The 15267-nt window shown below is 38.1% G+C and overlaps 1 protein-coding gene across 38 annotated transcripts in view; it reads right to left on the bottom strand.

Annotated features, from left to right (window-relative positions):
• AKAP9 (A-kinase anchoring protein 9) overlaps positions 1-15267 on the bottom strand; it is a 109738-nt gene that overhangs the window by 81969 nt on the left and 12502 nt on the right. For 14 of the 38 annotated variants that reach the window (XM_083704441.1, XM_083704459.1, XM_083704468.1 and 11 more), the window contains exons 2-5: positions 10539-10793; positions 6131-6175; positions 970-1023; positions 430-600 (exon numbers count right to left, since the gene is read on the bottom strand). In XM_083704441.1, coding sequence (XP_083560567.1) covers positions 430-600; positions 970-1023; positions 6131-6175; positions 10539-10793 — 525 coding nt within the window. Of the gene's footprint in view, positions 1-429; positions 601-969; positions 1024-6130; positions 6176-10538; positions 10794-11797; positions 12139-15267 lie in introns of those variants that run through there. The other 24 variants (XM_083704472.1, XM_083704457.1, XM_083704465.1 and 21 more) reach the window with 9 other exon arrangements.

Genomic DNA, 15267 nt, shown 5'->3' with positions numbered 1-15267 from the left:
TTTCCTTACTTAAGAACTAGGCAGGTGATTTCATTCTGTTTGTAGTACAACTCAGGTAGCAAGGTTCTTCTTGTTTAATAGGAGGAGCAAGTGCTATTTTGGCACTGTCCTTTTTAAAAACAAGAACAAAAACACATAAATAGGCTGCATTGGTGGGGATGGGACGACCCCATGTCTTTTCAATAGAGGGTCAATTTTTCTACTGCTATAACTCACAGAGCCAAGAGCAAAACTCATGAACACAAAACCAAAAGAGATAGAAAGCGTTACGACATATGGCATTCTTTCATAAAGCAAAATGATAATGAACATGGACACCACTGACATTCTTCTCTCTCACATTCAATGCCTTTGAATTATGACAAGCAATACTGAAGGACTGTGTGTACGGCTACAAAGCATGCAGAAAGCAACGTAAGGTAATTATACCTGTTGCAATCCTTCTGTACCATATGCTGCCCTCATTTCTTCTAGCTCTCTGTTTAGCTCTTCAATCTCTTGCTGTTTTCCAGCCAATTCATTCTCCATCATCTCCAGTCGTGCTATAGAATGCTGTATCCCAAGCTCAGAATAATTCTCTCCAAATCCAAATTCTTCTTCCTAAACCAATCCAAGTTCCTTAGCATCTCAGCATTTTATAAAATTTGTTCAAGGTGAGGATACTTAAAACATTTCCTTCTCATCAGATAGCACTTTAGCACATTGCTATGGAAACCTGTTTTGTTAGTATAATTTGCTCCAGAAGAGCAGTAACAATACAGCACTGCTGTGACATCAGTTATAAACTGAATTTTGTCTTCCAAAGATTACTGAAGAAGCAATAGCATACATGTATAAACTACATAAGGTAGTAAACTTTTATAGCATGCAAGGAAATGAATTTCTGTTAGCAATCCTCATACATTCCCCAATGCAAAGCATCAAGTGTGTTTAGTATTGAGTGCCATGATTTAATTTTAAATACTATACCCTAATAAAGTCTGCAGGTACCTCTGTTCTTGTCAAAAAACTGCAACCATTTACCTGTATAAAAAGAATTTCTAGATGCATTATAAATTTAAATTGTAACTTACAATGCAACCCTGCACATATTTACTCACAATTAAGTCCCATGGAATTCAAAGGGGCTTATTCCTCAGCAAACATACACAGGATTACAGCCTCAGATTCTAGTTTTGCCTGTTTACATTTTATTCCTCCCTCAAATTATGCAAATACAGCCAGTAAGTCCATAGCTTTTTGGACAGTAAGATATAACAAAGAACACTGCCGTTTTCCATAGCATGTTTTCCATACAAAAATCTGAACCAGTTCAGATAAACAGTTTGTATATTTATAGGGTTCCAAATCCACAGTGTTCAGATTTACATACCAATTTGCCATGTAGCAGCTTTTTATTTTAAAAGATATGATATGAATATGCTGTCCAAAAGTAAGATGTGCATATCAGCAGAAAATAGATCAATGTTTCTGTAATATACATACACCAAAAGACAGACTTTAAAAGCTGGCAGAAATAAGTTATCAATGTATTTTTGTTGTTTCACTGGGAGTTAATTCTATGAATTATTGCCTTATGAGAATGAAGGTGCATGAAAGGGCCAAATATCTAAATTTTAAGTGACATGATTTTGAAAAGAATACTCTGCCATGATTTGCTCAAGATTCCCATAAAATATTGTGTATGGGGGGGGGGGTCTTAGCACCCACAACACTACTGATATGAAGCACCTTCACTATATTCTTTTTGGCACCTGCTAAAAACATTCTTATTTAGACAAACCTACGCAGATGTTTAGAAAGTTCATGAGAGTTTCAATTTGTTACAGTCTTTTGTTGTTTTAACTTTTTGCTGTAAAATTTTAAGTGATAATTTCATTATTTTACCTTTTTAGTAAACCGCTTTGAGGTTTTTTCTGCAAACAAGCGGTGTATAAATGTTACAAAATAAATAAAAGCTAAGTAAGCAGGTAAGTAAGTAAGTAAGTAATTCACTCCCAGAAAGCCAGACTCTGGGCTGAGGAATAGAACACTATTAAAATATAGTAACCTGCAATCTAATGTCTATGCTTACAGCACTGAACAGCAAAACACAGAAGTCGTTAACATTACTGTTCAATAAAAAGTGCTGCAGAATTTGTCTGCTGAACTAGTCCGTTATTATTCCAGGTCATCTCGTTCCAACTTAAAACTTCGTTTTAACTCAACAATTTTGTACTGAAGATTTTCGCCACGGTGTAAAGGCGCACAGAAAGCATGTGAATTATTAAGCGCTACTGAAAATAAACTGGTGGTTTGAATATAGCAGAGCATTAAACCTTTTGCAGAATGTGCAGATACCAATTCATAAAAAACCCTCCAAGGTACAATATATAAATGAGTTCCCTATCAGGGCAGAACATACTACATTCCCCATCCTTTTCATCTCATATGTGAATTCCATCCTCCCATAGTACCCTAGGTCCATCTTATATTATTATTATTTATTGAATTTTATACCGCCTTATACCCGCAGGTCTCAGAGCAGTTGGGATTCAGACAAATAGATGCTACGTTTCCATGAAGAAACTTGTCCCAATATTGAGGTTATCCAGAGTGGGCTACCATGCACTGCGAAGTGATGCCTCTGGGAGGCATTTTTGCATCTTCCTCTTCTAAAGAGTTCAAGAACCACTTTCCGCCTGTGCAGGAGGGTGCTTGAAACTTGCCCCATGTGCTAACTCTGGAATTGTTGCTCAGCGAAAGGAAAGAGGAGGTCTCCTAATAACTCTCAGCACCCTTAACAAACTATGATTCCCAGGATTATTTGGGGCAGGGGAGCCATGAAAGCTTAAAGTGGTATAATGCTGCTTTAAATGTATACAATAGTTCAGATGGGGCCTCTAGATACAAAAGTGCTCCTAAACTCCAATGTGGGTGCCTAGGATCCCACAGCCCTCCTAAACTATCAATACCTTTCCACGTGGAAGCCTTCTATGTATTTCTCAGTATGGTTCTGCATGTTTCTTACAGATGCACAACAGAAAGTTAAAAGTTTAAGGCAAATGTGCTTGAAACGCAATTCCTTTATATAGGGTTGTCATGTTTCAAAAAGTGAAAATCCAATCCAACACAAAAATTGTTAAGCTTTTTTTGGGGGGGGGAGAGCGAGCAAAGCTGTTTCGCTGTTATGGCAAAAACACAAAACATACGTTTTTGAGCTATTTTTAAGGAAGGTGGCAAAAAAGACACTGCCAACATGGGTTTGCCATACGTCTGGATTTTCCTGGACCCCCCCCCCCAATTTCCATCCGGGTGCTGCTTCTGACTACAGTATTCTGGATATGTCCAGGAAATTCCGGACATATGGCAACCATATCATCCAGCATACAAGATATATGCTCAAGACTTAAAAGCAACAAAACAATTCAACGTATGAAATATATAGTACAGTCATACCTTGGTTGACGAACGCCTTGCAAGTCGAACATATTGGCTCCCAAACTCTGCAAACCCGGAAGTGAGTATTCCGGTTTCTGAACGTTATTTGGAACCCAAATTTCTGGCTCAGCTTCCAATTTGCTGCAGGAGCTTTCTGCAGCCAATCAGAAGCCGCACCTTAGTTTCCAAAGATTTTGGAAGTTGAACGGACTTCAGGAATGGATTCCATTCAGCTTCCAAGGTACGACTGTAACACCTTCTACCACAAGAGGTCAGTATCACATTTTTACTTTAAATTAAGTAAATAACTGGCCCCCAAAATGTATCAATCTCCTAAAATTCTGAAAGCATACCACAGTTTTAAAGAGCAACTAGTCTCATGTCAATACAGTAAAAGCTGTAAATTCTTGAAATTACTTGAAGCTGTAAATTCTCCAAATGATTCTCTCTAGGAAACTCACAAATGCTATTCCACTCTTGCTGGGTTATTTGGTCGCAAGCATGGGCTCCAATAATTATTTTACATTTGTCATGACTCCAGTAATTAAGCAAAAGCTTAATGTTATCAAAAGCGGCAGACAGTTTTGCTAAAGGTGGTGCTTTAAGCAGATAATATTTTCCTTTAAAAAAAATTCCAGCTGCTGTCATTCTAGATTCTCCCAGGTAGGATCCACTTAAACCATATAGTAGTAATAATTTATCAGGGGGGTGGAATCACCTGTTTTGTTATAATGGCTATATGAACTCAGTACAAAAATATATTCACTTTTGCATATATTCACCATTGCAAAAACAAAACAGTTCAAGGTATGCAACTGTCACACAGTGCAATTCTATACATGTCTACACATAAATAAACATCACTGAGTTCAGTAGGACTTAATCCAAGTTAAGTGGGTATAGAATTGCAGCCTAAATCAAGCTTTACAAGTAGCTGATATTGGAAATACAGCTGGGGTTTTTTCTTTTTGTTAGCTTTGGGGTGGCTTGTGTTCTGGAGGCTTCCTGCAGACAGCCAACAAATGAACAGGAACGCTGTAACAATTCACTGGCTTAGGGCTAACAACACAAGGAAAATGGGAAGATAAACTATTTTTTTTAACCATTATCCTATTTTATAGTTCTATAGCAGAGATGGGAAACCTGTAGTCTTCCAGATCTGGCTAGACTACAGCTTTCATAATTGACTATTGGTTAAGCAGGCTGGGACTGATGGAAGTTAAGAGTTCAGCAACAACTGCAAGGCCATAGGTTTTCCACCCCTGGTTTATAGGATGGTAGCACATTCTGTAAACAAATACTAGTATAGGGGGAAAGTTTTAGTATAATGTGAAATCCTGCAAACTTTATTAACACATGCACATGCATGGCTTTTCTTAAATCTCTGCCGTTTACAGAAAATATTCAGGTTCTGGGAATTGTAAAAACACAAATATATAATCTTCAAGCACACCTTGTATTGGAGATAGATCTGGGAGTAGAGGAAGCAGATCTAGGGAGCTGGGATGCAGTTGCTATTATTAAAATTATAAACTTTGGAACAAGTATCCTCTGCAAACCTTAGCTGTAAAACTACATGTGTTTGAACTACACATTTGTGTTCACCATCAAATTGCAATAATTACTAGGAGTTTTCTACTCCTGCTAAGTGTTCTGTAAGAATATCTGGATTTTTTACTCCACTTGATTTAGTGGTTTGGGAGCAATCTTCCATAGTCTGCACTTGCCTGGGGCTTCTTCCAAGCAATGGCGTACTGGCACCAAGCCAGTACAGGTGCTAGACTACTGCCATAACAGAGACAAAATAAAGCCTCTTTGACAATGGGACAGCCACTGCTATTCTCTGCTGGTGCTTGCCACAGACAGACACACAGCCTGTATATTTTTCACTTAATATGCACGGTATGTACATGAAACAAGACAGAAGTAATAGCTGTTAAGTGAAAATGGTTCATTTGGTATTCATAACTAAATATATTTAACTTAAATAAATCAGAAGCTCATTATACATAAAATACCTAGGATATATACAAAACTAGAATCATCATTGCAGCTGTAACACTACATCATGATTAGCAGGAGATGATGGGAGGAAATCTGCAAGCCCACAACCTTTTCTAATCTCTTAACTATAGTTATAGAGATAGGAAACATTACATTTCTCTGTATCTATGCACTCAACACAGACAGACTTTTCCATGGGCAACTGAACAGAGTTGCTGACCAAGTTTGCAAATAAATATTGGCACTATAAGTCTTGCTCATGCTGAGTGTTTCCTTCATAGACATTTTCTCACCAAAAAACTTTCCTGTTAATAATTTTAGCTTACTCACCTTGGCATTTAATCTGCTATAGAAAGGAAATAATGATATATCCAGAACACTAAAAAGTATAATGAAATAACAGGGTGCAACAGTAACCGACAAGCTGTGATACAAACATTTCCCTTTCAAATTTCAGCATGGTTCTAATTTCTTATTTTTACATACCCGCCATACCTGCACAACAAAGAACTTAAAAAGCACAACCATTACTTTTCATTTATAAAGATTTTACATGACTCACTTTCTCTCAGCAAACATTAATGTATCATTTACAACATTTAAAAAATACAAAACGTTACTAAATATTTTACTGTTGTCTTTAAACAGAAAAACAGTCAAGTATGAAAACCCACTGCAGCACATGAAGCATCAGTTTTGCTCTTACCTCAGAGCTATAATCATCCGCTGTAGTGGAAATCTCACTTTCCAGCTAAAAGAAGATAAAAAAATAAAAGGACAAAAATAAACACACCCATTTCAAACAACCGAATCCTTTTATTTTTATGATTCCAGAAAGTATTTCAAACGGAGTGAAAAGCATAACAAACACCACTGCCTCTCAAGAGAAATCCCTCCCCCCCAGCCACAGGCAACAAATCTTTATCCTTCCCTTTCACTCTGCAGTACTCAAAACACATGAGAGGAACTGCAACAGTCATTACTTCAAGAGGCATAAAAAAACACCATTTATTATTGCTAAGAGCACCTAGAATTAACCATGTGCTGTACAAAAATTAAGGTCCTTTACAGCAGGGATACCAAATCTGAAGACAACTGGGTACACAGACCTTTGTTGCTCTCTGCGGAAAATATGTTGCATAGGCTCTAATTAAATGGTGATTATAGCAATTAGTTGTTTTGTTCCACTGATTCTTCCAAATCCACACACCATTTGGAACTGGCACGTGTGTGTGTGTGTGTGTGTGTGTGTGTGTGTGTGTCTTTGTCTACACACACACACCCCTCTCTCTAAGTGCAGGGTTAAGTGCAAGGCAATCCCCACAAAGTCAGTCACCAATGCCTAAATTGTTGTGGTCAAGCTCTCCCAGTCCAGGAAAGGCCATAGCTGTCATGTCAGGAGAAGCTGGTAGAAGGTGCTTTTAGCCAATGAGGCTATCTGGGCCTCCAATAACAAAGCTGAATCCGAAACACCTCCAAAATTCTATCTGCTCCTGCTACTTCAAAGGAAATGCATCCCTGTCCACAATAAGCAATTGACAAATTTCTTACACACGGGTACCATTCACCCACGACGCCTCCATCTTGCCAGGATTCAATCTCAACTTACATTCCCTCATCCACCCCATCACTGTGACCCAGGGCCTCCAGGGCTTCTCCTGATTCAGATGCGATAGAGAAACAGAGATGAGTGCCATTCATGTATTGATGGTACTTTACTCCCAAACTCCTAATGACCATTCCCAATGGTATAGTCATTGGGGATGAATGTGCTCTGCAGCATGCCACGTCATAACTTCTAGGCAGTTGAAAGAACTCTCCCAATGCTACTTCCTCGACTCACAGTCCCTTAGGTGCCCCCAGTTCCCATTCCATGGAGCCAGTCCAGCAGAATGGCATGGCTATCGGTACTGAAAGCTGTAGAGAGTATAAGAAGTATTTTTTGTATTGTTTTCGGATTTTATTTTATTTTTTGCTGTGAGGAAACCCATCTTAGAAACGCCAAAATTATGGTAAGTGAGCAGGAGTCATAATGAGCAAAAGCTGGTCTTAAAGCCTCAAAAGAAGTTTCATTCCACTCACTCATTAAGGCTATTACAAAGACAACTGCTAAACTTCATTCCTAGATAATTAGAAATCTATGTTCTTTGTGTAGGCCATCTTAGATTTTTTTTTTAAGTGCATAGCCAGGTGGAAAGAGTGAAATAATTTTTAGAAAATAGATACACCACACAACCTAGAAAGTTATGAAAAGGTCTCCCTGACTACAAGTAATGTTGGCAAGATAGAAATTTTAAGAACCCCAAAAAGAAAACTATTCAAGAAAGTTCTCAGCAATGTTGGTTGTAAGACAGTCAGAAAATAAGTGAGCAAAAAGGCACTTACCCCATCTCTTGGGGCATGTATACAGTATTTTCTCTACATGAGAGTGCCAGCTCCCTAAGCAAAACATTACAACTTTCTGAGGACATTCTGTACAAGCATAGAACCTAATTGCAAGACTGCACAGAGAACCACGTTATTGGTTTTAAATGTTCTAAAAAAATAAAATAGGTCAACTTTCAGGCATAATGCTTGGCTACAACTGGCTATTTGCTCTGCCAAGAAATATAACTGAACATTAAAACCCTAGCCAAACAGATCAAATTAGATTTATTCCATTAGATAAACACAGAGATTGAGATTCAAATAACTGTGTGCCCAAGTGTGCTAACTCAAGAGGAAACTCCTTTCTAGAAATGAGGCATGTAACAACTGGATATTTAAAAGAAGAAAACAATATAATCCCTTTTTGTGTCCTCTTGATTTGAGCTTTACAGAATACTGTGCAAAAAAGTGATAGGGTGAAAGAAGAGGCAAATCCCAAAGACTGCCTTGCAAATCTTCATTTTACAGATTTACTAAAACCAAACCAACTTTTTGCATATCATTTTTCCTTTTAAAAAAATGTTCACTTTGTCCTACCTCTGTAGCCTTATGGTAAGTAAGAACAATTACTCAGAGATGTAAAAATGTAAAAGTATATTTTGAAAGGATATTATCATACAGTCATCTAATACATGCATGGTTAGGTATGTACTGTACATATAAAATGCCAGTCCACTACATTACTCAGGGAAATCTAGCTATCTGAGCCTTTCTTCCCATTCTGTTTTACTGTGGTGTACATAAAATACATACTGCATGGGCCTGATATATCAGTGCTTTTCATTACTTCTGTTCTTTTGTTTTTTCCTACTCCTTGAGTTCCATGAAGCAAACCAACCTTCCCTGTTCAAATAAAGAGAGTTAGAAGTTCCACTGATTATCATCATTATTTTTGTCTGGCACCTAAAGATATGTAACAAAAGCACCAGGCAAGCCTCCCTGAGTGGGGAGCCACCACAGAAAAGGCCTGTTCTTGTGTTCCCACCCTCCAGACCTCTCATGGAGGCACACAAAGGGCCTCAGATGATGACTGCAGGGTCTGTTGGTTCATATGGGAAGATTGAACATGCCCAAACTCTTGGTACAGTCGGTATTTGAATCCCAATCACTGAGCTGTCTGCTTATTTGGTTAGGATGAGACAGTCCGAAAGAACACAAGCTGTGCTACATTATTCCTTTCTTTTAAGAGGCCTAGTTTCATATCCATTCGCAAACTCAAACATCAGCCCAGAACATCCTTTGCATGTCTCTCAATTTCCCAGACTGTGACATTGGAATTTGCTTCATCTCAAAAATATTATACAGAAGAGCTCTTTGAGGTCAACTCATATCACTGTACTGATGAGAACACTGATAATACTCTCAAACACTTTCCTGAAGAGGTACTAAATTTCCCTATATATAGCATCTCAAAGGATGTTAAGTGAATGATTACAATATCTGACAGTAGAGACAAGTTCTAAAGTGAAAATCAGAAAATAAAAATGAATGAGTGCAAATTACACTTTAGAGTAGCAACACTTCTTGAAGAATTAGCACAAGCATTCTTAGCTTGCACAATAATCATGAAGTAATAATCTGAATGCTCCATATCTAAAACTCATAATTCATGTGATATAAGTGGCAGTCTGCTCCAGGAATTCTATCATTAGATTGAGGAAAGCATAAATGAAAATTAATAGATGTGTTACCTGACTGGCAACCTAGACAGCAGCAGATCTTCACACAGTGCCTATGCTTCATGAGAAATGGAAATTTCATATTCAAACTTACATTAATGAGAATCTGCATATCTCAGTGTCATCATCCTCAAAGACTACTATGAAAAACCTAAATATGAGGACAACATGATGGAGCGTTATCATCTAAAGTTTATATTTAGTTATATTCCTGGTAACTAGTTACTTGGCTGACTGCTTGACTTTCCACGTACATAGACAGCCTTCTTTGCCTCTTACACAAGTACATTGGTGGAGGAGTTTTTGCATACACCTTCATGATCTACAGAGGTCTTGTGAGAGATATTTTATACAGCAAGCAGACTGCCTGCCTACCAGCATCATTTCAAATGAATAACAGTGCATACCCTGGAATTGCCCAGGAGAAAACAGGACATTCAATTTCTTCACGCGAGAGCACGGTGACCATCTTGGGTGTCATGATCTCGCGTGACTTTGTACAAGTATCTCACCCTGAAAAAAGTATGTCTTTTGGGCTCCATAATCTCACATGAAAAGACACAAGTCCCAGTTTTGGGACTCAAGATGTTGGAGGATATGACCATGAAACACTACAAATGGAACCCCCAATACCAAACTAGTCTATGATCAATTATTCTTTTGCATAGGTCATGGAATAATCTTCAAACAGTTACATGCTTTTACGCTCTAAAGTTATTTTCCATCTAATAAAATGCAGATTATTTATCAGCACTTCATAAACCATTCAGTTTCCCTCCCTTACAACTATAAATAAATTTCTAATCCAATTTGTAAGTACGGAAAAATATTAGTTTTACAAATAGTGCTTAGTTTTTAAAATGTGCATGGGAAACTACATTAATGAACACATTCAAATGCAAAGTTTCACCACTGACCATTACTGTGGAACAGAGAGGTAGCCTCCTCATTCTGACTTTAAAATGCATGGTAATAAAAATAAGTTTTTCTAATCTCAGAAACACTTACTTCTGTGGTATATATTTGATCATGCTTGATCAATTCATCGCTGTGCAAAGTCCTCACAATGGCAAAGTCAGATGCAGCAGCTGCTCCTCTTTGACAGCTGTGTGGGGATGCATCTTCTCCTTGAGACTGGTCAATATCCAGACCTTCTTGTACCGATTCTCCATCTTTGGTGTTTGATACCTTTTTCTTTTTCTTCTGCTTCTTGGGTGCATGCTGCCCATCAGAGTGTGCTTTCCTTTGTCTAAACTGTGCAAGCTGAACACAAAAGAAAATCCTGTTAGAGTGAAAGTTTTCTTCTTTATTGCAAATGACACTGATTAGTAGTGCTCTACATAAACCTTCAGAATCATTGCAGGTGAAAACAAAGCTCAATGTTATAACGCTCTACATACTACAGTATCTCTGGATAGAAAGTATGAAATCATCATCACAACTGCAATGTGTAATACGATCAGCACATCAACATGAAGCACGATCAGATGAATATATATAACTTGCAGACTTCACACTAGCAAGTGACATACCTACTTAGAAAAGACTAAAAACCAGTAAACTTGCATTTAAAAGCCTAATGAGCCTTTAAAGCATGTGATGTTCTTTTGCTTTGCACTCCCTTTCCACAAACTCGCAGCTTTTATTAGTAGTAACATCCTATGAAGCCATTTCGTTAGTTTAAAATGCAACTTTTAAAAACAGGTCATAATGTTAAAATAATAAAGTCCCTTTTAATTCAGAGCATCAAAGGGAATCCCATAATAGTGTCACAGAAGGCAGCAAGAAATTGACCAGACACCCTACCTTGTAGCAAAACATGCCTATGAACATAAAGTCGCAGGTGAGTCAGACAAAGAACAGCTGAAAACCAATTAGTACGTAAGCTATTCAAATACTGTAAGTCAATACCTTTTGCACAGCTTAACACTTTTAATGAGATAGAAATGGATTTTCACAACTAAACCAATACAATACATTTTTCTGAGCAGGAACCAAATATAGGCTCTAGTAGGAGAATAAAAAATTTCCTACTATGCATTAAATATTAAAAACCCCATGAACTATTCAACATCCATTTTTGTTCCTTAAGAAGCCTTTTTTGTGACAAACCTTGTTATTTTGTATGTAATAAAAGTACACAGAGAAGCAAACACCTACTTCATATACTAACAAATGCAAAAGTATTGCTCTTTTTGGAAAACAGATATCAAGAAACAATATTAGCAGATTATACAATACAAGAATGCTGTGCTCATGATATTCACCAGTCCAGAAAGCCAGGCCTCCATTCAAGCTCTTCGCAACTCTCAAATGAATAAAAAAAAAAAGGATTCAGACTTTGGACAAAAAAAGATCCCAGTTGCTGAATGCTGGAACATGAGCTGTTTCTTCCAAATATCTGCCAACCTCAAACTAGCAGCAAATACCACTAGCAAAAGAGAAACAGTACTTGCAAATCAGCCACAGCACGTAGCTACTTTTGTCCTTCAAGTACAGATATTTCATTTCCCCAGCAGGACTTTGCAGCCTCTGGATCTCGATGAGACTGCTGACAACCAGGCATATGGCTCCTGCTCCTGCTCCACTCACAGAAGGACCTTGAGATTTGCTGAGCCAAAAATGTTCACCTACGTATTTAGCACTTGCCTCCCTCCTGCTCTCCTTTGGCTGCTTAATTAGCTTACCCAATTAACATAGCCTTTTCCACTTTTAAATTAGCAAACTTTTTTTTTTAAAAAAAGGAAAGTAAATATTTAATTAGTATCCTAACAAAACAAAAAAATGCAACACCTCACATTGACTAGAGATTCTCCAACTATCCAATTAATTTGTTGCTATCCACATCAAGTTCAGGTAAACAATAGAAAGCGCAAGAGCCTTATCTTCTTAGCAGAGGAAAGAATGGCTTTCAGCTCCATTAGCCTTTTACACAGCCCATATTGACATACAACACTTACTTAAAGCTGCAAATCTGCCCACTTACATGCATTAAAAAATCCTATGGATGACAGTGTGGTTTTTTGTCCATACAGAAATATATTCCGTAACTGCAATCAATGAACAGAAACAAAGGAGGGAGAAGGAGTGGCTTCTTACTCACTTTGATGAGTGACCATAATGGGGGGTTTTTGGTCAGAAACTATAAAATTTTGAATGTGTGGCATTTGTTTCACACATCACATCTGAAAAGATACTGTTTTTTTTAAATCAGTTTATCATTAAATGATGTATGAGCATGGTTATTTGTATGTCAAAAAAGAACAGGGAAATATATCATGTTGATGAAATATTCGGTGCTTGTCAACAAAGGAGATCCTGTAAAAGACCCTCCTCAACGATATTTCTCAAACGTTTACAGTGGCTGGGAGCCAGTGAACTGCACAACTAGTTCCATGTGCCCAAATGAGCTACAGGATTATGTTTCACAAACAGCAGTTCTTCATGCCACATGATAAACCATTTCTAAAACTGAGGGGATATGCAAGAGCAGTTTGCCATATGATGCAAAGGCCTGTGGCTTAAAGAAAGTGAAAAATCTGACTGGGCATGTCTAAAAAGCAAGCTTTTTGGACCCAAGACTACATGAACATCAATTTAACTACATCTTAACCGTTTAACTGAAAGAACTTAGTGGAACAGTAATATATTCCATTATGGAATAATATCAGAATTAAAAGACACTATATATTTGATTTTAATTACACAACACTATTCAGACACTAAAGCAATTGTCAAATCTCCTATGAATCTTCATATATTTCGACTGCATTCTGCTTTCTCAAGTCTCACCAACTGAGTTTTAGTCAGAAGAAAAAAGTATAAACAACTAAAAATGCATGTATTACAATTTGTAGAGGAGTTGCATCGTTGGTACGAATTTCTAATATGTCAAGTACAGGCAACTCTCCGTTTCCATGGGGGTTGTGTTCCAGGTCAACACGTGTGTCAGTGGAGTGCGCATAGGTCTGCTCCACCCCATTCCATCTGGCCCTTGTCTCATTCCTCCCTCTTCTGGGTTCAAAAGGACCTGCCTGCCGGTGGTCATGCATCAACAGGACATGCCTAAAATGATATTTTGTTTACTGATATTTTTTTCTGTATTACAGCACTATTCAGGTGTTCAGGAGGGCCTGAAGGACTTTCACACACTGGCCTCATCCTTCCTTCCACCCAACCCATCCCGCGCTGAGCAGGAAAGTCTAAGAGGGTATTGTCAGTATGTTTAGCTGAATGCAGAGTCCTTGACTATCAGAAGCCTCGATCATGAAGTGTTCCTGATTGTAGGGAGGCCAGTAACAGTGTTCAGCCAAATACAGTTACAATCCCCCTTCAAATGTTTCTGCCCAACAGAGGAAAGTCCAGGTTGGAGGAATGGTGTGTGTGACCTCACTGCCTTTCCACATATACAATTCAAGAGCATCCAAGTAGGAATTAAAATTTAAATGAATTCAGTGAAGCTAAATAGTATCCCAAAGAATGGCGCTACTTAGTCATATGTAGAGCAATCAATTTAATTCAGCCTTACAAATCGATTATTAATAATATTCCACAATGCATAAAGAGAAAATATCACCAAGACGTTAAATTGTTATTAGACTAAATATGAAAGATGTTTGCAATGTGCTTGAATCAATACAAATAGTGATATATTGAATATAACGTGTCACAATTTATAACGTGGCACACACCAGGTTAATCAGAAATGTCACTAAGTATGCCAGCTTCTTGTCACAAGAAAAATTACTGACAGTCCTAGCACTGCCTGGGCAATTATTTCACTTCATGTCTGCTGTGAGGAACAGGTGCAAGTCCAGTTGGCACGACTCATCTGCTGGACATTTAACCACTTTAAGCCCCTGCCTGAGCAGCGTTCAGTTTCCATTCAGCATGGGGTTTGATAATTTGCTTCCACAGCAACACAAACTATGTCTGTGTATACATTACTGGCTAGACCCGTTCATTTTCTCAATTCAGATCAAAGCTGGTTTGCAGAAAGACACATAAAAACGCAGTATTTTATGGGAAACAACAGGACAGATACTGCATAGATATGGATTGCGGCTAATGTCGTGTGGACCCTGCTTCCCAACGCGGCGGTGGGAGTTCAGTGGCAGCAGGTTAAATAGGAGTGTACACAACCTTATTCCTCAAATGCAAATGAGAAGGAGTAAATTGTTAGCCTGATAGCATGCCGTATCTTTAAGCCAATGACAATAGAATTATTTATCTGCATTGGTGCTCATATAACCAAGCATCAATGATTTATTCAAGCACTGGGTAATTGCCTTTGGAATCTAATGGGCAGAACAGGAAAAGGTCCTTCAGCTGCATTCTCTCCCCTTCTCTAGCCTCTTCCCCTTCCTCTGTTAGACATATCTTGGACTGGTGTTGCCAACACTCCCATCGGTAAGGTAGTATTTCTAGAGCAATACAAAATAAATAAATGCTGTACGTTAGCTATTTTAAAGTCAAATAGCATTTTTTTAAAGTTTGGGCTCAATCTAGTTAGATTACTACATTCCCCATTGTGCACCTGCAGTTGTACTCCACTGCTGACAGGGAGAGTGAGGCCACATTTGCACATAATGCTGAACCATGGTTTGGTGCTTTGTGGATGAGCCTGAACAAGCCTATGCAAAGCACCAGGCTCACACACTCCATCCACTGCTCCTTCCACACAGTTTGGAAGTTTACTTCCACTTTCACAAAATCGCAGCCTAGCATTACGTTCAAA

The sequence above is a fragment of the Podarcis gaigeae genome, assembly GCF_964106915.1.
Source record: "Podarcis gaigeae genome assembly, chromosome: 12".
NCBI classification, from domain to species: domain Eukaryota; kingdom Metazoa; phylum Chordata; class Lepidosauria; order Squamata; family Lacertidae; genus Podarcis; species Podarcis gaigeae.
The sequence above is the reverse complement of the archived record's forward strand: the minus strand, read 5'-3'. Positions and strand labels throughout refer to the sequence as shown.